Raw genomic sequence first — 24727 nt, forward strand, 5'->3', positions numbered from 1 at the left:
CAGCATGTTTAAATTTACTCTCCTGTCTTCAGATTATTATTATTTCCACTGCAGCAACTGTGGAGAAACAAAATGATCAAACTGTAATTTCCTTCCCAATTGTATTTTTTGTTGTTGTTCTGATTGAACTTTTAATTTATGCCACACGTTTACAAGCATTTAAAGACCCACTCTGATGGCATGTATGTTTTTGTTATTAACATGTTCTTGTAGCGTTTTTCTGATGGAGGACACACATTTCTGAGTGCATCTTTATATAAATCATTGTGAATCAGGAGCAGACAACAAAAAGGGAGCTTTGAAAAAGGCTTATTTGTGACGTAGAAAATACACTGGGCGGACCACAAAGTCTTTGCTCTGAGCTCTCAGCAATGGGGATGGGAAGGGGGGCGGGTTGCTCCATGCCAATAAGAGTTATTTGATTTTGCCTAAAAATGGCATAATCGTAAATAAAAGACCACTGGACTTCGAAACAGATCAAAAGATGATCGGAGTGGGACTTTTAAGGCCCCTTTCTTTCCAGAAAAATGCTAATTTCAGAAATGCAGCTCCAAGTTCTGAATGTTTCGATGATTGATGCCAAAGTGAGAACCATGAGGTCCTTCTGCAGATAATTTAACTGCAGTAAAGAAGCCCCTGATGGTGGGTCTAATGCTGTGGCTGATCTTGTTTTTAAATTCTCATTTCTGTGCCTGTCACAACATTAGGGGATGTCAGCAGCGTGAGTATTTTTCCACAGATGTTTTTATATATTAAAACTTGGCATCAAAATTGCTGTGAGCCTGAGCTGCCTTCCCACAGAGACATAATCCAGAACAAATTCCCGTCTTTTCACTGAGATTTGAGACATTTGCATGATGGAGACCTGTGCATGCTGTAAAAATGTTCGTGTCGGATTCATTTTAATTTCAGCAGACCTGCTTTACGCTGTTATTTTATGGTAAAAATACTCATTAAAAGGCACAGTCTTTTTATGTCATGATATACATGCAAAACTCAAAACCCGTAAAGATTTCTCCTGCGGCTTAGTTGTCCTTTTGATATGATTTTGACCTATATGGTTTTGAAAAAGTTTGTTTTAAAACAGAATTTTTAAACAAACCCAGAGATCTCTTAGTGTTTTTTTTATTCCTATGGACTAAAAAAAAAAGAAAGAAATCCATGGGAAAGCAGTCTCAACTAGGGTATTTACCTGAAGGGTAGTGTGCTGTTCAGGGCTGTGCTGTAGCTTTTTGAAGAGAAATAGAAGCAAGCCGAGCGAGACAGCCCTGTCAGAGTTTCTTCCCTCTATGTCCTATATTTTTCTTGGCTGTTCAAAGGGAGGCACAGTCTCATGGCTTGCAAACAGAATTGGGACTTTTTTTTTTTTTCACTGCAAGAAGAGGGGAGGGAAACTCTACATGTTTGCGCTGAAGTGCTGCAAAAAAGAAGTTCTTCTGCTCGGCTTACTTGCTCTGCGTTGGTTTGTTGCCACATGATGCTTCAAAGTTGCATAAAATTCTGAGCAGCATCAATAATAATTTAGCTTTAAAAAAATCTCTATTATTACCTTCTTTTGCATTTTCATTTGACTTTAAATCCCCCTTTCTTCTGTCTCTAGTTTTAGGAACATTTTTCTTCCTGCTGCATAGAAAAGCATGGCCATCGTCTTTGTATGTCAGGGAGAGCGCCTGGCGTTAGTGGAGCATTGATGAGCGCTCTCTCATAAAAGATTAATCTGCTGATGCAGCTTGGCTGAAGGGTATGAAAAGGCTTTCCAAGATGCTCGTTTCCCCTTGACCCCTGGATGAATCTATAAGCGCCAAACAAGGTTTACTCTGGTGTGGGGATGAAACAAGGATGAGTGAGATAACATGCCATGTAGACCTGCTGGTTTGTTAAAGAACGATGCATTTAAGCAAATCCCTTGATTATCTGTGGTTTAAAGTTAGCTTGGTGTCTTTGCATTTGCAGATGGATGTCCTCTAAATCACTGAACAGCAACTTGATTGTGAGAGCGGCTCGTCTTTTTGCCAGTTCGATTCTTTCTCCTCTGGTCCCAATTGGCCAAAATCCTTATTTTTCCGTCTCATCCTACTTTAAAAAGAATGTAAGATGTAGAAAGAGGACCTTGAGGGCTTTTAATAGATATTAAAGTTTGATAAAGGTCATTTATAGGCCAATACTTTATAATCAGTTTTTTATATACAGTGATGTGTAATTTTTCATTTAATCATTAGATGCTGATAAGTTTCATTCATTTTACATTTTTTTGATTGTGAAGCCCAAGTTCACAACCAAGGTCATCTGGAACCATTTCAACAGAGATTTAACAGACACCAGTGAAATGTTGGTACAACACCTTGGTCATTATGCATTTGCGTAACACTAAGCAGGACATAAACCTCCATCAGATCAAATTTTGTTCATCAGTTTGACTAATTGAAAGATTTCAGGAATAAAACCCCCCACAAAAGATGGTTTTAAAGATGCAACAATGACATATACTTGTTTCATCTTTCATCAGCATGAAAAATGTTTTTAGTGGCAGTTGCATCAATATAAGTCGGTAGTATAATAGCTCCACCACCGTGTTTCACAAGAGGATTCTATTATTTTACAGTTTTTATATTTTCTTGGAGAAGAAAACTGACTTTTTTTTTCATCTTGCTCCTTACTCTGTCTTTATTTCAGGTTGTTGCTTTTATTTGTTCTTGTTGTCTGGGTTACTTGAAGGATTTAATTGGCCTGGAAAAGTCAGGATACATTTATCTTTGATCTTCACAGGGAGCATTTACTGCTCACTGAGAACCCGCAATGTAGGGAACGGACAGTTCCAACATTTTTTTCTCAGTCAATATAAAAGCAAGTGAAGTTTTACATCATGCGCAGAGAGCGTCAACCCAAGGTGTAATGCCTGTTTTTGTATTTATTAAAAAACAAGGCGCACGAGAGGTTTGAGGAACCCAAGCTGGAGGCTGTGAGCGAGAACAACGTGGAGTTGGTCCAGGATATCCTCAAGGAGCTCAGCCCGCTCACACAGAGAAACCAGGTCGCAGAGGAGCTTGTTCGCATCCTGAAGGAGCCTCACTTCCAGGTTTGAAGATCACTGCTCCCATCTCTTCTTGTATTGACCAAACCACTGACTGTTTTTGTGGTTATTCCTTCATAGCTGCAATTAAGAAATAGTTCAGAATTACAGAACTTTTAACATAATTGGATCATTATTTTCCTCGACAGTCTCTCCTGGAGACCCATGATTCTGTGGCATCAAAAAACTACGAGACCCCTCCTCCCAGCCCCTGCTCCTTCATGGATCCAGCCCTCAACAATCAGCCCGTTCCCCCAGATGCAGTCAGAATGGTGGGAATCCGTAAAGTGTCCGGTGAGCACTTGGTGAGTCTACTTGGTGTAGATCTGCAGGTTAACGCCATGGTTGGAATAAACTGCACTGCAAACTGGACAGATTATATTCTTCAGATGACCATAATACAGCTCAGCAGAAAAAGATTCAATTATTCCTTTGTTTGATATACCGCAGAGGCACAGAAGAACAGTGTTCTGTTCATGCTCTCAAAATTAGTGATATGTGGGGATATTGGTATTATTTGCAAACCTTGATGTGCCTTGACAATACATCCATAATGTCCATGACTGAATTAATGTTTCAACCTTGAATGGATTCAATGCAGTCTCCTTGGAACACAACTACCTTCTTTTCTTTGCTTTGATACATTTTTTCTGGTAAATTCCAAGTGCATTATGAAATATTCTTAAGGAGAATGTCACATAAACGCACTTGTGACCTATGGGCGATGCTGTTGTGCGGTGGCCTTACGCCGCACTAGTTATTAGTAAGGGATGAGTAGTGATTCCACGCAAACGCTGCACACACTTGATGTACACATGACATGTAAGAGCCTGCAGGAGGCTCACTCTAACTACACTCTGCGATTGTCTAATTTCCGCATTTCTAACAGACTAGTGGCATGCAAGGAGCGCCCACTTATCACTCACTTGGAGGTGTGGAGTCTGTACGACACGCCTGCTCCTCATCTACTTCCCCTTTACTTATGTGTTGTTTGAGTATTCACTTTGTCACTCGCAGCATGCCCATAGAAAAAATTTGTGCGAGCCGCGTACATGCTTGCCCATTTTTCATCCCCAGACAGCCCGTATCCACCCATATAGGGCAGTTGAGACAAAGGCAGAAGGCCTCACTGGATGTGACTGCTCCTTTAGCCAGAGTGTTAAACAGAGAAAGGCTGTGGTACAAAGATGTTAATTTTTCTATCAAAACATTTTTTTTTTTACTGAGTTGAACTGAAATTATGTTTCAGCCTCAAGTGGATTCAATTTAGTTTCGCTGGGACTTGAACAGAAAAAAAACACTAAAAAGGAATTCAGGCATGAAGGAGTTAACTACCGTCTTTTCTGCTAAATTCCAAAGTTGTTTTTTTTAGTTGAACCTTAGTTTTTTGCATCAGCTGATATGTTTAAAAATATTATCCTGTTTGGATGTATTAAAAATTCAATACTTTTAAATGGGTTTTAAATTTTAAATAGATTAGTGTTGTGGGTCAAAATGTTCAATTTTATATTTACTCGATTTAGATTTGATTAGTAAGTTTAGGTGGAGCTTTAAAAAAAAGCACAATTATTTTGATTGAACACATTCAACTTAGCTGTGTAAATTAAAAAAGTACAACCTGGAATGATAATTTTGTGGATTAGAGCAGCATTTAAGACAATGTAGCACTAGAGTGTAACAAATAGTTCCAAAATTGACAATTGGGATATGGATGCAAAAAAAGTCCCGCCCTAAAATCTGTTTTTTCATTTTTTTCTACAACTAATAGAACAGACGCTTCCTTTGCTCTGTTAACTAACATCCATAACAGTGCAGTTCTCCATTTCTTTGCCACAGGGAGTGACTTTTCGCGTAGAGAATGGCGAGCTGGTGATCGCCAGGATCCTTCATGGTGGCATGATCGACCAGCAAGGTCTGCTTCATGTGGGCGACATCATTAAGGAGGTAAACGGGAAGGAGGTGGGAAACGACCCCAAGGTGCTGCAGGAGATGCTGAAGGAGGCGAGCGGCAGTGTGGTGCTGAAGATTCTTCCCAGTTACCAGGAGCCTCACACGCCACGACAGGTTAGCCTGCCTCCAGGAATCAATACTGCTTAAAGTTTTAATACGCTTAAAAGCCTATTGGCATTTCCATCAATGAGTACCACTTACTGTCTGGCACCCACCTGACAGGCCGTTTGCTCAACCAAGAATCGTTATTTATCTAATTCTGCAGCCAGACTTTTTAGATGACGTTGTCTTTTTGGCCTTAATGCACAGAAGACATTTTCACTGCAGTTTGTTGGCTTATTTTTAATTGCTCAGTCTTTAGCAAAGATGCAGAAAGATCCCACGTTCTGCTCACCACACAAGTTCCTGTTGGGACTTTTTTGTTAGCAACAACAAAGGGTAACAACTGCAAATATCTGTGATGCTTGGACAACTCTAGCAGCAACTTTTTTTAAATAATTATTTTATATAATCCCTTAAAAAAGATATCTTTAAAGACTCTGATCATTGGTTGAACAATTTTAGAAGCGTTCCAAGTGATTCCTTTTTTTTTTCAAATTATGTTCATGTCGTTTTTAGCCAAAATGTAAAAAACCAGTGTTGTTTTCTAGGACCTTGTTTCTGCAAAGTGGCAGTAGCACGTTAGCAACGCCGCCCTTCTCTCCCTCCCTCTCTCCGCTAGCTTACAGCCCCTCACACCCCCAACCCCACATTACTGGTGGAACAAAAATGGTGAGCAATGTTGGAGCTAGTTACCAGTATGGAGCGCAGCAGAGAGCTTTTTTCTTTTACACTAAAAGCACAATCTTTTTAAAACTGCATTTTTTTTGTCTGCTCCTGATTCACAGTGATTGAAAAAAGAAGTACTCAGAAAAGCCATTTTTAAGCTTGATTTTCTTTATATCTGTTCCTGCGTCATCAGAAAATGCCATAAGAACATGTTAAAAACACAAAACACAATTTTCCTTTGAAAAAAAAACAAAGTAACTCAACTAAAGCAATTAACATTTTTAAAAGAGAGGAAAGTAGTTTTGTTATGTGCCAAACATCAATCCATAGAAGTAAAGCAAAAAGACGACAGGATAAAACACCAAAGACAAAAAAGGGAAACAAAAACTAGAAAGTAAAGTAAATCACTACAATCTAAAAGAAAAAGACATCAATGACAGAACATACACAATTAAGAGAAGAAAAAAAAGCATCTTTTCATATTACAATGACATTTTAAAGAACAAGATATAAAGAAATGCATTGGAGCAAAATGCAAGGAGAGAATTTACCAAAGCACTGCTCAGGTTACTTCCAACAATTCTGGGTTTTTTGCCCCGTAGAGCCGCTTAAGTTCCCTTTATCTTCAGATCAAAGCCTCAAGGATTCTCGGAAGCAGCAGCTTAATTTCCGAAATTAAGTCATATGCGTTGAGATCTCCAGACTGAAGCTGGGAAATCTGGAGTAGAAGTAGATTTTTTTCTCTTTCTTTAAAAAAAAAAGATAATATTTGAAACCTGCAACCACATAGGGAAGCGTTTTTTTTTTTCTGGCACACCCAATTCTAAACTGCCACATCTCTACTAATGGGTTCTAAATGTAACTACAAGAGACATTTTATTAATCAATACTTCCTGTGATAGCCGGTGATATGACTGACATCTCGTTTTTCTTTTTTTTGCGGAGACTCGTTGCGTTTGCATTTGAGTCTTTTCTTCATTACAGGAGGGAGAAATGCAGCACAGGGACAGATGCTGGGCTTTTTATTTTTACATTCATTCTGTGCATTCAGAAGGGGGTGGTTGCCATGACTACGGATTTTGTGTCTTCCCTCTGTCGTTCTCAGTGTTTCTTCTCTTAGGTTCTGTCCTCTTAATCCACAGTTGTTAGGAATCTGCGATAAAAACAGAAAGTTTACTTTTAGCGGGAAAGGCCATTTTCTGCTGACAGAAGATTATCCACACAATCCTGTCACTTCAGTTCAGACGCTCATCACACCAACGGCCTCGTTTATAATGGACTGCTTCAATGTTTTTTTGCATTTTTTTTAGGCCTTCGTGAAGTGTCACTTCGATTATGACCCAAGTCACGATAACCTGATTCCCTGCAAGGAGGCGGGGCTAAGCTTCAGCAGCGGAGACATTCTGCAGATCTTCAATCAGGAGGACCCAAACTGGTGGCAGGTCAGCGATTGGTGCAGCTCTTTTCATTTCTTGAACTGTCTGTTTTTCTGTGCGTTTTGGTTCGAAAAGTGTTCTTATGATGCATGGATTTGTTCGACAGGCATGTCATTTGGAAGGAGGCAGCGCCGGCCTCATTCCCAGCCAGCTCCTCGAGGAGAAGAGAAAAGCATTTGTGAAGAGGGACCTGGAGCTCGCCACCTCAGGTACCCCTTTTAGTGGCAGAGCAGAGAAACACGCCTTCCTATGCAGATTGGGCATGGGCTCCTAGCTGCACAAGCAGCTTGGCAACAGCAGCATCTGTTTCTCTTCGTATCCAAGCATCGCATTTGGCCGCTCATCTTCCGCTCACCTTGCCTGCTCGCTCCTCTGTCGTGTGAGTGAAGGAGCTGGTGAAAGCATCACGGACCAGATCAATCTGCCTGTTACAACTCCGTAGGGCATGACATTCACCAGCCACCCTTCCACAGAGGGATCATTGATTGAGGAGAGGCGGTATAGCCCTCATAAACAAAAACTTGATCAATAATGATATCCCAGCTGATGTGACACGGAGTGAAAGCAGCTTTATGTGTTTAGATTTATCCTCAGCTGCTAAACAGGTGGTGAGTCATGGCCAGCTTCATGCCCTTCAGATGTGGAGGAGAGGAGGATGACAGGCCAACTGTACTGCCCTTGGAGCACAGCAAGGAGTCATCTGGCTGATGGCACGTTGTGTGCATACATGAGCGCGTGGTCAGAATAGAATTGATTGTGGGTCTAAATGAGATAAAATATTCAAAAGATTCTATTTTTTATTATCAAAATTACAACCTTTTACCTCCTCTGGTGTCTAAATGATTACATTAATAATTTTACGAATAAATATAATGTTATTGGGCACAGAGAGCTCTCAGAGTCACAGGTGTTCCAGCAACAGAGTAGCTGCTCAGGCTCAGCAGGTGCACAGTGTCACCTAGTGGTTTATATACATTTATGACTAAACCAGGGATTTTATTTTCTTACCAAATTAAATCATTTGGCATTTTATTAAGTATTTGGTGGCTAAAGTGATGAAGGGTTGGCGGATTTGGATATCTGTTTCAGGTCCTCTGTGTGCTGGAATGGGTGGAAAGAAGAAAAAGAAGATGATGTATTTAACCACTAAAAATGCAGGTAAAAAAGTCAGTGTTTTCATCGATCATTTCAACTTTTAACTATCTAAACTTATAGATTTTTGGCCTGTTGGTGAATATAAATATTGGGTTTTTAGAGTTTGATCGACACGAGTTGCGGATCTATGAGGAAGTCGCCAAAGTTCCCCCCTTCAGGAGGAAGACCCTGGTTCTGATTGGAGCACAGGGTGTGGGTCGCCGGAGTCTGAAGAATAAGCTGCTGGTGTCGGATACGCTGCGATACGGCACCACCATTCCCTGTGAGTGCAGCATTTCCTGACTCCTGCAGAGCTGTTCTTGTGGCTTTATTGCAAGTTTTGATCAATATAACGCTTTATTTGAGAAAAACCACAGAAAAAATACTTTTTAGTTTATGTAGACACCTTTGATTCCTTTTGAGCCAGTCAATCGTAAGCATATCCACACACAAGAGCTTAATTTAACCAACCTTTAATCAAAGCTAATATACAAAGTTACATTTACAAGTAAAAAAGATCAATTTTTGAAAATCTGAAAGAAAAAACTTGGAAAGAAACACTTTATGTAGTCTTTGTGGGGTATTTTGTTTTTTTGTGATCAGATAATTTAACATTATAGATCTTTTGTTAAAAATATTAATGCAATATGCTTCCTAAATGGGAAATGTGATACACAGGAAGAATCGTAGCATCAGAAAGCAAACCTGTGATGTGTTTTGAAACCATCTGAGAACATAACTTTAGTTGTAAAATGGGACAATATTACAAAAGCTCTTAGGTTAGGATTGATTATTTTTCAGATTTTGTACTTTTATTATGCACCACATTATTACAGGTATGACTTTTCTGGCTTTCTGAGAACGTTTTGGGTGAAGGTCTTTGTCTTGGTCTAACAGTCACGTCCAGGAAACCAAAGGTGGATGAGAGGGACGGTCAGATGTACTCCTTTATGACCCGCAGCGAAATGGAGTGCGACATCAGAAATGGGCGTTTCTTGGAGCACGGCGAGTACGACGGAAACCTGTACGGCACCAAGATCAACTCCATACATGAGGTCATAGAAACTGGAAAGATCTGCATCCTGGATGTGAACCCACAGGTAGAAACTTGCTCTAAATGGATAATGATTTTAAGATGAGGTCACTTTCTAATTGCTTAAAGTTGTTGGTGGTGCGGTTGTATGAGTTCCTCCTTGTTGTGTCTGTGTTCCTCTGAGGCTCTTAAGATCCTGCGGACATCAGAGTTTCTGCCTTACGTGGTGTTCATAGAAGCTCCAGACTTTGAAGTCCTCAAAGCAATGAATCGATCAGCAATTGAGTCGGGAGTGATCACCAAGCAGTTAACGGTGAGCGTGTTTCTGACAGTGGAAGCTGAATCAAACAGTTTGTATAAAGTTTGTTTAAAGTATAAATGTGTCCGTGCCCTAGACATTTACTTTATGCGCTATGAACTGTTTATTTTTATTAGTGGTGATGCAGAAAATTAGTTACAGCCGAAGTTTTTAGACATTTGGACTCGCTTGTTCTAAGCTTTGAGGTTTGCCTTGACATAAAGCTGCAGATGCAGGCAGGGACCGTCAATAAAGTACACGAAAACAACCCAGACATACATTGTTAATTTTTCAGTAACACATCATAAATAATACCAAAAACATCACAAGTACTCATTATTGTTAAAACAAACTCCACAGAAATCCTTAATATCATTACTCTCATAGAGTGAACCAGTGTGTTCAGTAATGCAAGTTGTAAACGTGTCCTTATCCTCTTCCTTTAAGACTGCAACGGTTGTGGTCCTAAAAAATTGTAGCAAAAGACGGGGAAAAAATGTATCGAAAAACAAAAAAAAAAAGAAAAACCCACAAATATCACTAATAAATGTTAGAAAAAAATATCTCGAAAAGCAGAGAAGTTACATCACAATTTATTTAAAAATATATCTGGGCTTTTCAACTTTTGGATTTCATTTGAAAAGATCATTTTTGCTCTATAGATAAAAAAAAATAGTTTTCAGTTCTTGTTTAGGATTTTATTTGAATGTTTTTTGCAAGCATTTGTAATCGTTAAGTTTGGGAATATCTTCAGTTATTCAGTGACATGAAACCCTGTGACCTCTAAATGATAAGTCCATATTTAGTCATTTCAATGCAAAAACCTGATATTTTAGAGGATAAGGATGTAAACTGCAGTTCAAATTAAATATTTCAGAAAGTTTTTTAAACATTCAATGATAAAAGTTTGCAGAAAAGGTTTGAACTCAGATTGGTAATGATTTTAAGCAAACTGGTTAAAAAAAGCTGCTGCATAAGTTACTGTGAGGGTTGGTGAAATATATCTGCATTGTTGATGAATTTCAAATACCAAGTCAAACAATTATCTTTTTCATTATTTGCCTTGTTTGCCCAAGTAGGGCTGCACGGTGCACAGTGGTTAGCGCTCTTGCCTTACAGCAAGAAGGCCCCCAAATTCAAATTCAAATTAATTTTATTTATGAAGCACCTTTCATGTCAAACAGGAAGCTCAAAGTGCTTTCCATAAAAAACAAACAAGAATACAATAAAAACAAACCACATATGAAATAAAATCATTAAATAAGCCACTAATAATAAAACACACAAAAACAAGCACAAGTAAAAGAGAAATGACAGAGCTTAAGAAAAGAGAACCCAGAAGGCGCCGTCCGCCCTGTCCTCCTGTTGGCCGGGGTGTCAGCATGTATGCAACACAAGCACGACTCATCCCCAGCACCCAACACCCCTGAGACCCCCAACCCCAGGCCCAGAGCACCAAATATGGGCGTACCAGGCCCGGCAGCACGGGGAGCCGGAACAAGAGATGCCAGAGGGCAAGCATGGCCAGAATCTCTGGGAGCCCGAACACTATCACCCCGGCCAAGGGTGAGAAAACACTCGTAAACAGTCTAAAATGTAAAAGTAATAAAATAAGAGAGTTAAAATATGTCAACAGGTAAGATATGCAAAAATTAATTAAAATAAAATAAAATAAGATGATTTAGTGCCTAAAAAAGTCTAAAATATAAGTTAGAATAAGTTAAGATATAAAAGGACTAAAAGACATTAAACAAATAAATATTTTCTAAAATAGCATATAAAATATAAGAGTAAAGATACTACATATAACATCTAATTAAAAGCTAAGTTAAATAGATAAGTCTTTAGTTTCTTTTTAAAAACCTCAACAGTGGATGAGGCCCTCACATCCTCAGGCAGGCTGTTCCACAGACGAGGTCCGTAGTGTCTGAATGAGGCCTCGCCATGGATTTTTGTCTCGACTCTAGGGACCATCAGCAGGCCTGCGCCTGAGGATCTAAGGGCTCTGGAAGTTCCGTAAGCTAAAAGCAAGTCTGATATAAAAGAAGGACCAAGGCCATGGACAGTCTAAAAAACTATTAAAAGAATCTTAAAATCAATCCCCAGTTCAAGTCCCGGCTGGGGGACATGAACCAGAACATCAATGGGGGACTTTTCTGTGTGGAGTTTGCATGTTCTCCCCGTGTATGCGTGGGTTTTCTCCGGGAACTCCGGCTTCCTCCCACCGTCCAAAAACATGCTTCATAGGTTAATTGGCAACTCTAAATTGTCCATAGGTGTGAGAGTGAATGGGTGTGTGATTGTGGACACTCTACCCTGCGACAGAATGGCGACCTTTCCAGGGCATACCCTGCCTTCGCCCACAAGTGGCCGGGATAGGCTCCAGGAGCCCCGTGACCCCGAAAGGGAGAAAACGGAATAGAAAATGAATGAATGAATATTTGCCTTTTTTTAAATGTTTTTCTTCCAACTACTCCTTACAGGACTCTGAGCTAAAGAGGACAGTGGACGAGAGCGAGCGCATTAAGAGAGCTTACGGACATTACTTCGACCTTTGCATTGTGAACGACGGTCTGGAAACGGCGTTTCGCGGTCTGCGGTCGGCACTGGAGAAGCTGACGATGGAGCATCAGTGGGTCCCGGTCAGCTGGGTGTTCTGAAAGCCCCCAAAGAGCTCACCAGCAAAGTGAATCAGATGAGAGGACGATTTGTTCCTGGGGAGGGGGGGAGTCTCCTCGCTGCAATCTGTGGGGGAGCCGAGCATCGCAATCCTGTGCAAACGACCAGCCTCATGTAGAGCTTTTTTGTACAAACTTCATCTGTTGACCTAATGTCAAGTTGTATTTAATTTTACAGAAACTGAATTATTCCGTGGATTATCAGGTGTGGTGCAATAGTGAGAGTGTGATCGTCAGTAGGTTTTGCAGGTTTCTGGGAGGTCATCTTTAGCCTTTATAGTGTGACGTTTACATCTGATCAGTAGGGCTGAGTGTGAGAAGACACCAAATGTGGCATTGTATTTTTTAAAGCTGTTGTATGATTTTGTGCGTTTGGACATGTGCTTAATCGTGTGTCACTGCTGATTTGAAAGCTGACCAGCAATAGAGAACTGAAGATACATGCAATACATATACGGAAACACAAAGAAGAGCCGCCTGTCGGCACATTTCTGACAAATCAGTTTGTTGCAAATGAGCGTTTCTGTCTTTGCAAAAGATTCATGTTTTTGTTTGGATCATTCGTAGCAACAATGCTACGTTCACACCCGGCGTGTGACGCGCGTTTAGCATACGGTGTTCACTCTGGACTGTCGCTACTCGATACCAGCGCACAGTAGGAAGAGGTTTGGTTGAAATGTCGATGCAGGGCAAATCTCTTTCACAGTTCTATTCTGATGCGAAAGACTTTGAAAGACAAACTGCAATCATTAATTTCTCCTCCATAATCAAATTGATTGGCACTCCTGTGAATCAAAAGCAACGCCATCTACATGTCACTACCAAGTCTGAGTCCCTGATTGGTCAAAGTTCAAATGGTTTAACTTTCAACACGCGTTCAATGGCTGCGTGTTTTGTACGTAGACTCTTTAAAACGTGGGTAGTGAGGCATGAACATGAGTCTTGAAGTCCGAAACATGTACATAGACATGTACGTGTAACGATTAATTTGACCAAAAATTTGATTCATATCATAATTTGTGGTTGCTAATGCAATTTATAGCCCATTTTGGTTCCTTTTGAACGATCCGATTCTCTGACCTAAAATCCATCCAGGACATTTTAGCCATAAATTCAACCAGTGTGACTCCGAGACAAATAAGTGGTACTGAACAGCGCAGGCGAAGTTTAGCAGATTCCTTTGTATTTCTTGCAAGAGAATCAAGTGCAAATGAAATATGTGTACAAACAAGTAAACAAGAACCATCAACAAATCCATTCACATTTTATTTTCATAAAGTTTTTGTTTTTCCACATCAAATTCATCCCAAGGGAAAATATTAAAACATTCTACTACTCTGTACATATCTTTACTAAATTCAAAGTGTTTCCACACACATGTTGGACTGTAATGGTGGACAAATCATTTTTGTTCCTGTCATCACATGTGTTGTCCGCTGAGATGCACTATAGTAAAATAAACCAATCATATCCCAATCCAAATGGCATTTTCAGTTATCGTTTTAGCTCATTTTGAAGCGATTTTTATTTTTTATTCATTTATTTTTCGTATTAATGGTTTAGGCCGATTCGATTAAAACTTGCCTCAAACAGATCGATCTTGTTAGAGCATAAGAATAGAAATCAATTCATCGAATAGTCTTTACACCCCTAATATAGACATGGATTAACATACACGTTTCATTGAAAGTGCTTGCTTGAACGTGCGTCGCAAAGACCGGTGTGAACATAGCTTAAGACGTTTCAGAGCTCCAACAGAAAAAAGGTGAGGGAAACGAATCCATTCCAACATTCCGATTGTTTGTTTAGTTACTCTGATGTACTAAAACACTTCTGGTGGCTTGTAACTTCTGCTTACTTTTGCCTTAACACGTTTCAGAAGCCAAGGAAACTCTCCGAATAGAACATTTCACCTCCTTCGATGTACCTTCAAAAACTCTGGCAACTCATTCAGTAATTATTGAAGCTTCCTTTCCAACCGTAAGTACTGTACCGTAAGAAAGAGTGTTTAGTAAAACATGAGGAAACCCGTTGGTGCTTCGATGCTTCTGCTGGCGCGTCGATGCATTTGGACGACAACTCTGTAGTTTTGACCTCCATTTGAAAACATTAAAATTTTTCAGAATATCTTTTTACTTTTATTTATTTCTTCACTGCGCTGACATTTTTTTGAGAAGGCACAAGGAAACGGTACGCAATAACTTTGTTGGGTTCATCCAAACACTGATTTGCGTGACCTCTAGGTGTTCCAGTGGTGATTGTGACTGACGGGCGCTGAGGGCGGAGTCAGGGGAGGAGGCTCTCTGGGCGTCCTCCATCCATTAGGCTGCATCACAGGACACGTGTCATAGGGAGGAGGTGGGCTTCTTCTCCAAATGTCTGTCAGCTTAGGGTCATACTAGTGGAAGAAAACATTTTGAAGTTATTTTTATCAAATTTGGGTAAAAGGGTAAGAATTTTTTAAATAATGCATTACAAACCACTGAAGCAAAGACTGTGCTGTGAAAGGAATTTTCTTCTTTTTTTTTGTTGTTTAATCATTTGTAATCTTTGAATTTTTCAGAAAATTTACCAGATTTATTTTGAATTTGCTTTCATGAAATAGAACGCTCTGTGTTTTTTGCCTTGAAACCTATACATTTGATTTTTTTCAAACACTTTTAAACACTTACACCTCTACAGTTACGTTTTCTTTGACATTTTTTAGCTGACATTTTTTCAATGTAGTTAAATTGGAAGTTTCCCAGCTTGAAAGAATGGCCCCAGTTGGACTTACTTGGAGACCTTAAGTCCTTCTCCGATCATCTTTCGATATTTTTCAAACTGGTCTTTTATCATGATTACGCTGTTTTAGCCAAATAAAAATAAAACTGTCGGATTCAAAGGTATCATTTCTGCAGAGCAGCAGTAGTTCATGAGAAATGTATTTCTAATTTATTTGGTGCGCAGCAATCCTGCCCCCCCTTCCCATCACTGTTACAGAGCCCCCCGTTTACACGCTCACCTGCTATAGCTGCGTTTGATTACACATATGACCAAAACTTTATCGAAATTCTAAAAGAATTTTAAATATAAATTTAACAATTGCACTGTATCTATTAAATCCTAATTATGAGAATAAACACAAACCAACTCACAAGCTAAGTTATTCAAAAACACGACGACGGATGTGAACAATGTTTTGATTTATAGCAGATACATTCAAATTCTGTTGCAGCACTAGCGCTCTTCATCATCTTCCAAGGAGACGTCGGCGTCTTATTCAGGCCATGGAGCGGCGAGCTCCTTCCACGTGGGAGTGGCTACGGATCAGGCGGATGAGGTTTTGGGAAATGGGATTTTATTGAAGAGCTGTGGACCCAACAATATGACACCCTCAACCTTTGCTGAGCTGTGTGATGCTGTGAGCCCTCTGTGGCGCGCGCCGTGCAGTGACCAAGGCTTTTTAAATTTGACCATAAACACGGATGTGTTCAGGGTCCTGGTTTCAAACTACTATGATTTAAGTCATAAACTAACTAGTTACAATAGTTACAAATAATTCCTGCATGTCGTGAAAGAGCCAAACAAGCCCTGACCATCACGCTGCCAAAACGTGTTTCAAAGGTTGCATGGCGAATCGACCCCCCCCCCCCCCCCCGATTCAAGGCAACTTCCCAATGATGTATTTTTGATCAGTTTTGTTTCTTAAAAAATATTGTTCTATGAAAGAGTTTAACTTTCTCATTGTTAAATCCAAGAACTCTGATCTTATAGAGGCGAGCGAGGCTGTTAGTTCTTGGCTCTTGATATCCTGCAAATGCTCTCCTTGTGTTATTGTAGTCATTTTAGTTAACTCGCCACTGATAGGACGGTGTTTGTTGTGTTACCGCTCACCAGTGAGTATGGTGGAGGGTGATCCATGCCGCTGTAATTAGGAGGTTCTTCCAACTCGATCTGATGTTCTGACTCTGTTTTCTCCTTTTTGAAGAACAAGCACAAGCAGACGAGTATGGTAGCCACAAATAGCACCAAAAATGGCATTCTGGAAACACATTTTGCCACGTGTCAAGTAAAGGCAGCTTCCTCTAAAAAATGAGTACTGGAAATGTTAGACTATCATACTTACAGAATTGGAAAATAATTTATGTCTAAACCCATAGCTGTAGAAATCTAACCTGCCATGAAACACAAACAGAAGAATTTTTATGCCTACGAATTTGGTTTGAATTCAAAGTTTGTCTTTGTACATTGAAACTTTAAATTGAAGCGTAAATTTCAGTAGAAATTATAAAAATCTAATCTTTGATAAAAAATGGTTTGAGTTTGAAAATGTGACATGCTTTGTTTCATTTCTCAGGTTGAATTTTTTGCTTTTACCTCAAATTATTAACACTTTAGTTCATTCAAAGGGTTGGATTGATCCCTCATCTTTCATTAGCTTTAAAAGTTGTGTATAGTGCACAGAATAAACTACCTGTAGTGGAAGAAAGCAGCGCCACAAAAAGGAGAAAAATAATAATCATGTCATCTGATTTATACCTGTTAAGAGCTCGACTACAAGTTGATCTTTAACCATGAGATTGCAGATGAATCAGAAGAAAGTCCATAATTTCCAGAAATGTTTAAGATAGATTTAAATGGGTTGTAAATATTAAAAGATCGATTCTTACCTTTTTTTATTTTAATTAAAAAGAAAAGTTACCCAGCCTGTGGTGCAATGAGAGGGTTATGTCGGTCAGGGAGGTGCATAGATAGAAGAGGTTTTACAGCATCAACATCAGCCTTAAAGAGACATGCACATTGTCCTGCACATAAACACTCAAGACGTTTTTATTTTATTTTGTATTGACGAAGCTAAATCAGTTTAGAATACTGCAGACAACTATAATATATTTAAAACTATTACATGTAAATTATTAAATATTGCAAAATATTTAACAACTTAAAACTTTCAATTTTAGCTCATCAGATGATATATAAAATCTTAAATTATCAATAATTTTAAAAAATCTAATTATTTTAAATCAGTGCATTTATTTTTTAAATAAATGAGGATCGGAAAAAAGGCAATTCATTTTACGGTTTATTCATAAACGTTTTTACTTGTTTAATGTTGTTTATTAATGATGTGATAAAAAGTAACTTTTTATAAAGCAGCATTGTGGTGTTCAAATTTCCTCCTTTTTTTTAACCAAAGTAATTGGGTTGTTGGATTTTTTTCAATAAAACACAAAATATTAATGGAAAACAAAGTATTTTATTATGAGAAAACACCTTAAATCATTGTGCATATACCTATTTTTAAATGTACAGCACTCTCCTATGTCCTTTACACACATAATCTCCTTTATAAAAATTCTATTTTTTAATTTATCAAAGTGCTCTTTTTAATAAAACACAACATGACAAAACATGTCACTGCTGTTCACATTTCTGCACCAAATCCAGTGCAGGTCTGTTCTGGTTATCAGTGGCTGTGAGGTAACTTCTGCTTCTTCTTTCATGAAGAGAGATTGTAAAATAGTGATCCGACAGAATTTTATCAGCAAACCCTCAGCTGTGATTTTGTTGCATAATTCAGCCATGTTTTAGCAGCATTGATCACATAAATAAGTACTTAGGTAGACAAAGAGGAGGAGGAGGAGGGTCACGGATCTTCGCTGTAAGGTGGAGGGTCCGTATATGATGGAGGAAGTTCGGAGTATGATGGTGGTTCAGTCTAGAAAAATATTACAAAGTTTATCAAATTGAAATTAATGCAAATAATTACATTTCTATCAATACATTAGAACAAATACAAAATTTCAGTCTGCATGGATTGGAGCAGTGATGTACCATGTATGGAGGAGGAAGAGTCACATTTCCTGAGTCAAACGAAGAAGAGTCTCTGTCAGAAGATGGAAGGTATGCTTCATTGAAGTCCTGCTCGAGTTCATAAATAGGGACGAAGTATACAGATGGAGAGGCGCTGAGATCGTTGGACCTTTCTGCAGCTCCTCTGCGTTTTTTTACAAGATGGCACCACAAAATAAACAGAGCGATGCATCCTAAATAGGCAGGAATCCTGAAATAAAGCAACCCTCAGTCAAGTGGACGTCCAGGAGGGTGTAGACTTCAAAAAGGAGGATTCGACATACTTACGAAAGGGAGATATAAAAGAGCATGACTGAGTTTTTTTTGTCCACGCCTGAATACGATTTAAAAGAAGAGATTTTTAGCATTAAGGAACAGTTTCACTTTAAAAGAATTACAGCATGTTCACCGCCATCGCAAAGTTTATCATGCAATTCATGGAAGGTTCAAAGGTCAGTCTTTATCTCTTTAAGCAGCTTCCTTACTGCGTACAATGATTAAGTACAGATTAAAGTACAAAGTCATTTAGCTTCAATGCATTACATTTTTGAAATCAAACTAAACACATTTGAATAATTACTTCTTAAACTCACTGATTGGTAAACCTTAAAAACATCTAAAATCAAGAGATTACACTCAGAGTAATTTGTTTCTGCTGCACTTGTAGAAATTGTAGGTTAGATGTTTTTAATAAGCTTTCTTCTTGCTATTTCTTGTGTTTAACGGATTAAAACCACTTTTTTAGGACTAGAGATTTTCCCACAGTCATTTAAAAGCTGTTGCAGTATAAAACAAACAAGGAAATGAACATTTATTTAATTTTAAAAAATACACAATTCAGTCAGTTTTAATAAGTTTGAGGCACTATTTAATAGAAAACATAAATTACTCTTAAAATTTAGAGCAAAATTAAATTATTTTATGAAAACAATTGTATTTATCACTAGGAAAAACAACAAAGTTTCCTCTAAAACCTCTGATTCCAACATTTCGGAACACGATTTATTGAACCTGCATGTTAAACTGACCATATGAGATTTTATTTGTTTTAAAATTTCCGCTTACCGTCACCAACAGCCGTGTGGCACAAGTGAGTCTTGGCTCTCAACAAACACTTTACAGCCTCTTTGGCCGGCACAAAGATAAAGCTGCACACACTGAGGAGCAGCAGCTGTTTGTATTGGTCTCTAAAGATGTGCTTTTAGTTTAATTAGCAGAAAATGCATGAAGGGGACTCTATGTTTTAAGAAGGAGATGGGGGGGGCGCGCAGGGATCCTTGTTTCGGCTTGTCCTCTACAGGAATGTTGGGAAGTGTTGGGACTTGCAGCTCCGCAGTTCTTAAAGACGTTTCAGCTTTGCACTAAGATGGATCAAACAAGCCAAACAAAGTTAAGTCACAAGCTTTTTAAATATTTATTTACTGATTCTTCTACAGATTGTTTGAATTCACCAGATGGGAAGTGTTCTTGGTGCTGCAGATTTTACACAAGTCAACACGATCCACCAGGAAGTAAGTTAATGTCTGGGACACGGAGGAGGTGGAGGAGGAGGAGGAGGAGGAGGTGGGACTGAACCTGCAGAGGTGTTGGTGGGGATAACAGGTGGAGGAGGAAGACCAGCACCAGTGGTTAAAGGTGGTGGAGGTGGGAAACTGTTATCTGATGAGCTCATGTTTGGTGGAGGGGGAGGGAGATCTGAGGGTGGAGGGGGATAGTCAGCCTCCATGAAAAAAGGAGGGGGATAGTCAGCCGCCATGAAAAAAGGAGGGGGATAGTCAGCATCCATGAAAGAAGGTGGAAAAGGGGTATCGGGGTCCTGACTGGCAAAAGACGGAGCAGGTGGAGGGAGACTGTTGCTTGTGGGGTGGGTGGAAAAGGTGGGGATGGAGGGTGGGGGGACGGCAATGCCATGACTTGACCTGTAAAAACGAACAAAAACACATCTGTTAGCAGCAGATTATTCAAAAATGGTAATATGAAATTCTGCATTTAGAGATAGAGGGGCAGAAAACTTTTTATCGGTCACAAATTCTGCAAGTTACCCCATCTAGCTGCAGAATGGCAGCAGCCACAATAATAGTCTCACCCGGTCAGCTTACTTCCATCTTCCTAACATTCGTCCCCCCCGTCACTGCCATTCTGTACACAGTCTGGTTACCTCTCGTCACGACTTTTGCAAATCCTCTCTGTTTGGACCCCCCAAAAAAAATCCTCCATAAAGTCCAACTGGTTCAAAACTTAACTGCCCGAATCATCTCTCAGACCCCCCCTCCCCTCTACCCGTCACATCCATTCTGAGCTGCACCAGCTCTACTGGCTTCCCACTACTCACCAGAGCTACTTCAATAAATACTCCTTCTGACCTTTAAAGACCTCCACATCCTTGCCCCTTCATTCCTTTCGGATCTTCTCCAAGTCTCCTCATCTGCCCCCCCCAGCTGGCTTTCCCCACCACTCATCTTGTCACCATAGGGGGCAGAGCATTTAGTCGCTCTGCCCCCCATCTTTAGAACTCTATCCTCTCTCTATCCTATCCAGTAAGTCTTTATTACACCACCCACTCTGTCTTTTAAAATGTATTTTAATAATGTTCCAATGGATTTTAATTATTTTCACTCTTTTCTGAGTGTCCAGAAGGCATGTATGTATGTATTATTATTATAAAAAAGGTGAGAGGTCTATAATGTTCATCACAAATACATTTCAAATGTATAAAGGCAAAGAAAATAAGATTTTAGCTAACAAGTGTTTCTGTACCTCACAGAAATTTCTCCTTTAGGAAGCTTCTCTATCCTCCTCTCATTACCTGTATTAATGTCACCTGTTGGAACAGGTTATCTGTATAAAAGGCACCTGTCCACACCCTTAAACAGTCAGACTGCAACCCCTTCACCATGATCAAGACTAAATAGCTGTTGAAGGACATTAGAGACAACATCTGAAGACAAGGATGAATCAAATCTACTATAGGTTGGAGAGAAGAGGTCAACTGTTGAAGAAATAATTAGAAAATGTAATAAATACAAGCTCCACCTGGAGCTCCATGCATGATACACCTGGTGGGGTACATGAGCTAAAGAATGGTGAGTAAAAAGTTCAGAAATGACCTGTAGAGAGCAGGGACCACACTAACAAGAGTTACTACAGTAACACGCAACATCTTCAGGGATTCAAATCCTTCAGAGCTCCAAAAGTTCCCCTGCTTAAACCAACACATCTCCAGGCCCGTCTGGAGGAGGATTGGGAGAAGGTCATGTGAGCAGATGAGACCAGCATGGAACTCCCTGGTATTAACGCCAGTCGCTGTGTTTTGAGGGGGATGACTGATTAGTTACATCCCGTAACATCCACTGTGAAGCACGGGTGTAGAAACAACATGATTTGGGCTACTTTTATGCAAAGGAGACATGACTGATCTGTATTAATACAAATATGAATGTATGGTGTGTATGTACAGTGAAATTCTGGTCAAAAACTTCCTTCATTCAGGGAAAGCATTCAGGATGAAACCTGTCTGGATCTCTCAAGCATGACAACGATCCCAAACACATCGCTGGAGGAAAAAGAAAAAAAAAAGGCCACGCCTAAAGCATTTCAACATGATACACATCAGTTCACTAAAACTCTGACTTCCTGGATTTGTATTTATTTATTTGAATACTTTTTCTTACAGTTGAAGTGTTGAAACATTACGGACCACACTCAACTTTTTCAAGTGGAGAACTTGCATAAATCGGACAGACAAGGACTTTTTCAACCCACTGTTATTTTTAAGGCCCTGCACTGTTTTAAACGTGTCTTATAAGCTGAATGGAATATTCAAATACTTTTGACAGCTACCTTAAAAAATGTGAAAAATAAAAAGCTCTTAAGAGCTACACAATGTTTAAAAAAATGCTATACTGATAAATGAACTAAAGTGTGATGACCTGACATTTAGGAAATTATCATCTTTAACTAGAAATCCTAAACTGTTCATTATTCACTGTTTAATATAATGTATTTCTGAAAGCTTCGCTTTTACAAGACTTTGTATCATCAGAAGTTCTACAGCTGTATTGAGGTAAGTGTGTTCCTATAGGACTGCAAAGATTTTTTCAATTTGAATGGATTCTATCATTACAGTAAAGACCGTTTACATTTATTTGACTGGAACACATTTTACTGTAACCTGGGCTTCTATTCTTTATTAACCTTTTCCATCTTGTACATTTATATTAAAACATTTAGCAATATTTTTGTTTTGGGTAAAGATTTTTAGTTTAGTTTTTTAACCATCTTTTACCAAAGAAAGTAAAAAAGACATAAAAATACATAAAAATAAAAACAGAGTTGGACTCTTTCAACATACTCTGAGGTGTTTGGATTTCTTTGTGTGCTGTCTGTTGTCTCTGCGCTCTTGGGCTGAAATTCAATGACCTGAAAAAAAGCAGACAGTTGATAAGGAAAGAACATTCACAATGTTCTGATGGATGGAAGGAAGGAAAAAGGGATATTTTTTGTGCAAGTTTTCATTGCAGACTTATGTGTTTTTACCTCAAAACTGTGTCCAACTGAGTCCAAGATGGAATATGATATTGGTTCTCTAATGTAGAAAGTCTTAGGCTCCTTTCCAGATGGCGGAGGAGTCAAAGGCTTGGCACACGTTTTGGCTTTTGGAGAAGTGAAAGCACCGATTTCCCTCCGAGCCACCTTTTCTAAGTGGATCGCTGCAGCCTGGATCAATATATGGTAAAAAATATCAATATTTTGTTAAAAACTTTAACACTCATGCCTGTTGTTATTGTGCAGCATTTAAAAGATAAAAAAATGACAAACATGTTAACTTTTTCTGATTTTGTTATCATTAAAGTTTTGTTTAGAGCCATTTTATTCTCAACCTAAAAACCCCATGGGTTGATTGTATTTTCTAAAATAGCATTACAATAATAATCAAGCAAAATTATTGTCATTTGTTAAATAGACGATCAATTTGACCCAAAACTGCTTGATTTTAAGATGTCAAAAACTCACACAGACATTCCCAATTATCCTGTTTAAACCAGCTCACTCAAGGTAAATCTGTTAATCTTTGCACTTATTTTCATAATTACCATGCTAAAAATTTTTTTGTTTGTACTAAAAAATTATAAATATGCAGAAGAATTGTCTTAAATTTTCTGCGAAATCGCAACTTATCAGATAGCTTGGTTTGGATAATGAGAAACAATAAAAACACTTTTGCAAGTCAGTGTTGCCTCACAAAAACAAAGTGATTTTAAATTGGGAAATAGGATTGGAACAAGGAACCTCCCCTCCCGCATTGGTAAACACTTTTACTCTAGAAAAGATCCAACAATTATCCTACTTAGTTACTCCCTCAACTTATGGCATTAAATCTTTATTTTTAACTTTGTGTACTAAAATAATCTTTAATGAGTAAGCTAACTCTGGTAACATTTCGTTGCTAAAAGGACTTTTCATTTAATAAATTACAGATTTTATGGTGCAATTGACTCCAAGCTTCTTATTCTGCTTATTTGATGCAATTTATCAAGGAATGTCTTGATAACTTTAAGATAGTTCTTCTTCTTAAAGCCCCTAACAGAGAATTTGATGACTTTATTTGGTTTTATGTGCTACATTTGAAAGCAGTTTTAGTTAAAATCATTTGTTTTCAGACTGAAAATAAATGGAATGTTATCTAAATGCATGAAGGACCTTTTTGTCAGATTTGTCATTGTTTAGCCCCAAAAGCCCAGAGGTCTCCTCACCAGTGACACCAGGTTGATGGAGGACTCCATGTCTTTGATCTGCATGGCCTGGGAGTCCAGCAGCTTGAGCAGAGAGCTGGCTACTCTGTTGATCTGGTAAGACACACTGGCTAAAGCCTGGGTTACCAAAGCTTTGGCTTCTTCAATGGCTTTGCTTGGATCATCTGCCTGTGGTTTTACAAACATGCACAAAAAGGAAAACATGCTTTCTAGTTGTTTAAAAGTCATTTTTCTAGGTTCACCCACCTGAAGATACTTTTTTTCGCAGTAATCTGCCACCTGGAGAAGGTTGCTGTGGTTGTCGGTGAGAGCCTTCCTAGAAGCTGGAGCCTCTTCAAAAATCTGAGTGACAATTTCTGAGAAGGTCTTCTCCACGGCCATGTCTCCCATTCTGGCTGCAACTATAAAGTTGTTTTTAAAAGGCCTGTTCTGTTAGAGGAAAATGCAAAAGTTCTTGACAGGACTAAGTGGAGCCAGCGAGGTATTTGGGAAGGTGGAGACCGCGGAAAGAAGCGCAAAGCTGCAGCCGTCAGTCAGGGCAGGACCGCACAAGTCCTGCAGAGACAGGAAAACATCCGAGCCAGACTTCTGTGGGCGTATGTTACTGCTTTATTTGTGCAAAATAAAAATACATATCATGAAAAAATATTATTTATCCAGCACTAAAAAAAACTTTGTTATTGGGAATAGAAATTATGATATATAAAAAAGAAAAGCCGTTAGCAAGATGCAATACTTAAGATATCCACTAGAGGCCAGTTTTGTAAAGAAA

General features: G+C 38.9%; 2 protein-coding genes and 3 long non-coding RNA genes across 10 annotated transcripts in view; 2 read left to right on the plus strand and 3 right to left on the minus strand.

Annotated features, from left to right (window-relative positions):
• mpp2b (MAGUK p55 scaffold protein 2b) overlaps positions 1 to 14494 on the plus strand; it is a 47800-nt gene extending 33306 nt beyond the window's left edge. For all 6 annotated transcript variants that reach the window (XM_023949588.2, XM_023949589.2, XM_078937890.1 and 3 more), the window contains 10 exons: positions 2924 to 3076; positions 3220 to 3375; positions 4907 to 5134; positions 7099 to 7230; positions 7331 to 7433; positions 8314 to 8382; positions 8480 to 8641; positions 9256 to 9458; positions 9576 to 9704; positions 12173 to 14494. In XM_023949588.2, coding sequence (XP_023805356.1) covers positions 2924 to 3076; positions 3220 to 3375; positions 4907 to 5134; positions 7099 to 7230; positions 7331 to 7433; positions 8314 to 8382; positions 8480 to 8641; positions 9256 to 9458; positions 9576 to 9704; positions 12173 to 12349 — 1512 coding nt within the window. In that variant the 3' untranslated portion in view covers positions 12350 to 14494. The remainder of the gene's footprint in view (positions 1 to 2923; positions 3077 to 3219; positions 3376 to 4906; positions 5135 to 7098; positions 7231 to 7330; positions 7434 to 8313; positions 8383 to 8479; positions 8642 to 9255; positions 9459 to 9575; positions 9705 to 12172) is intronic.
• Positions 14495 to 14721: 227 nt separating this feature from the next.
• Positions 14722 to 16385, minus strand: LOC105356522 (uncharacterized). Its single transcript, XR_002872137.2, has 2 exons — positions 16244 to 16385; positions 14722 to 14765 (listed from the first exon to the last, which is right to left on the minus strand). It is a non-coding gene; the product is annotated as an uncharacterized LOC105356522 (long non-coding RNA).
• Positions 16386 to 16396: 11 nt separating this feature from the next.
• On the minus strand, positions 16397 to 19355 carry LOC144987966 (uncharacterized). The gene is made up of 3 exons (XR_013651656.1): positions 19268 to 19355; positions 17020 to 17056; positions 16397 to 16524 (listed from the first exon to the last, which is right to left on the minus strand). It is a non-coding gene; the product is annotated as an uncharacterized LOC144987966 (long non-coding RNA).
• Positions 19356 to 19592: 237 nt separating this feature from the next.
• On the minus strand, positions 19593 to 24505 carry abi3b (ABI family, member 3b). The gene is made up of 5 exons (XM_004080174.5): positions 24202 to 24505; positions 23956 to 24123; positions 22739 to 22918; positions 22554 to 22621; positions 19593 to 20121 (listed from the first exon to the last, which is right to left on the minus strand). Exons 1-5 carry the CDS (start codon positions 24343 to 24345, stop codon positions 19719 to 19721), a joined length of 963 nt encoding a protein of 320 aa, XP_004080222.1. The 5' UTR covers positions 24346 to 24505; the 3' UTR covers positions 19593 to 19718.
• On the plus strand, positions 21148 to 21830 carry LOC144987965 (uncharacterized). Its single transcript, XR_013651655.1, has 3 exons — positions 21148 to 21285; positions 21369 to 21489; positions 21692 to 21830. It is a non-coding gene; the product is annotated as an uncharacterized LOC144987965 (long non-coding RNA).
• Positions 24506 to 24727: the final 222 nt, after the last annotated feature.

This window comes from Oryzias latipes, chromosome 19 (assembly GCF_053564925.1).
Source record: "Oryzias latipes strain Hd-rR chromosome 19, Olatipes_Hd-rR_3.1".
NCBI classification, from domain to species: domain Eukaryota; kingdom Metazoa; phylum Chordata; class Actinopteri; order Beloniformes; family Adrianichthyidae; genus Oryzias; species Oryzias latipes.

What these genes read in the sequence shown, in the direction of transcription:
- abi3b (XM_004080174.5), bottom strand. Translation starts at nt 24,345, where the DNA reads ATGGGAGACATGGCCGTGGAGAAGACCTTCTCAGAAATTGTCACTCAG. An exon ending in GCGAAAAAAAGTATCTTCAG is followed by an intron (nt 24,124 to 24,201) that starts GTGGGTGAACCT and finishes GTAAAACCACAG; the next exon opens with GCAGATGATCCAAGCAAAGC. An exon ending in CCATCAACCTGGTGTCACTG is followed by an intron (nt 22,919 to 23,955) that starts GTGAGGAGACCT and finishes ATATTGATCCAG; the next exon opens with GCTGCAGCGATCCACTTAGA.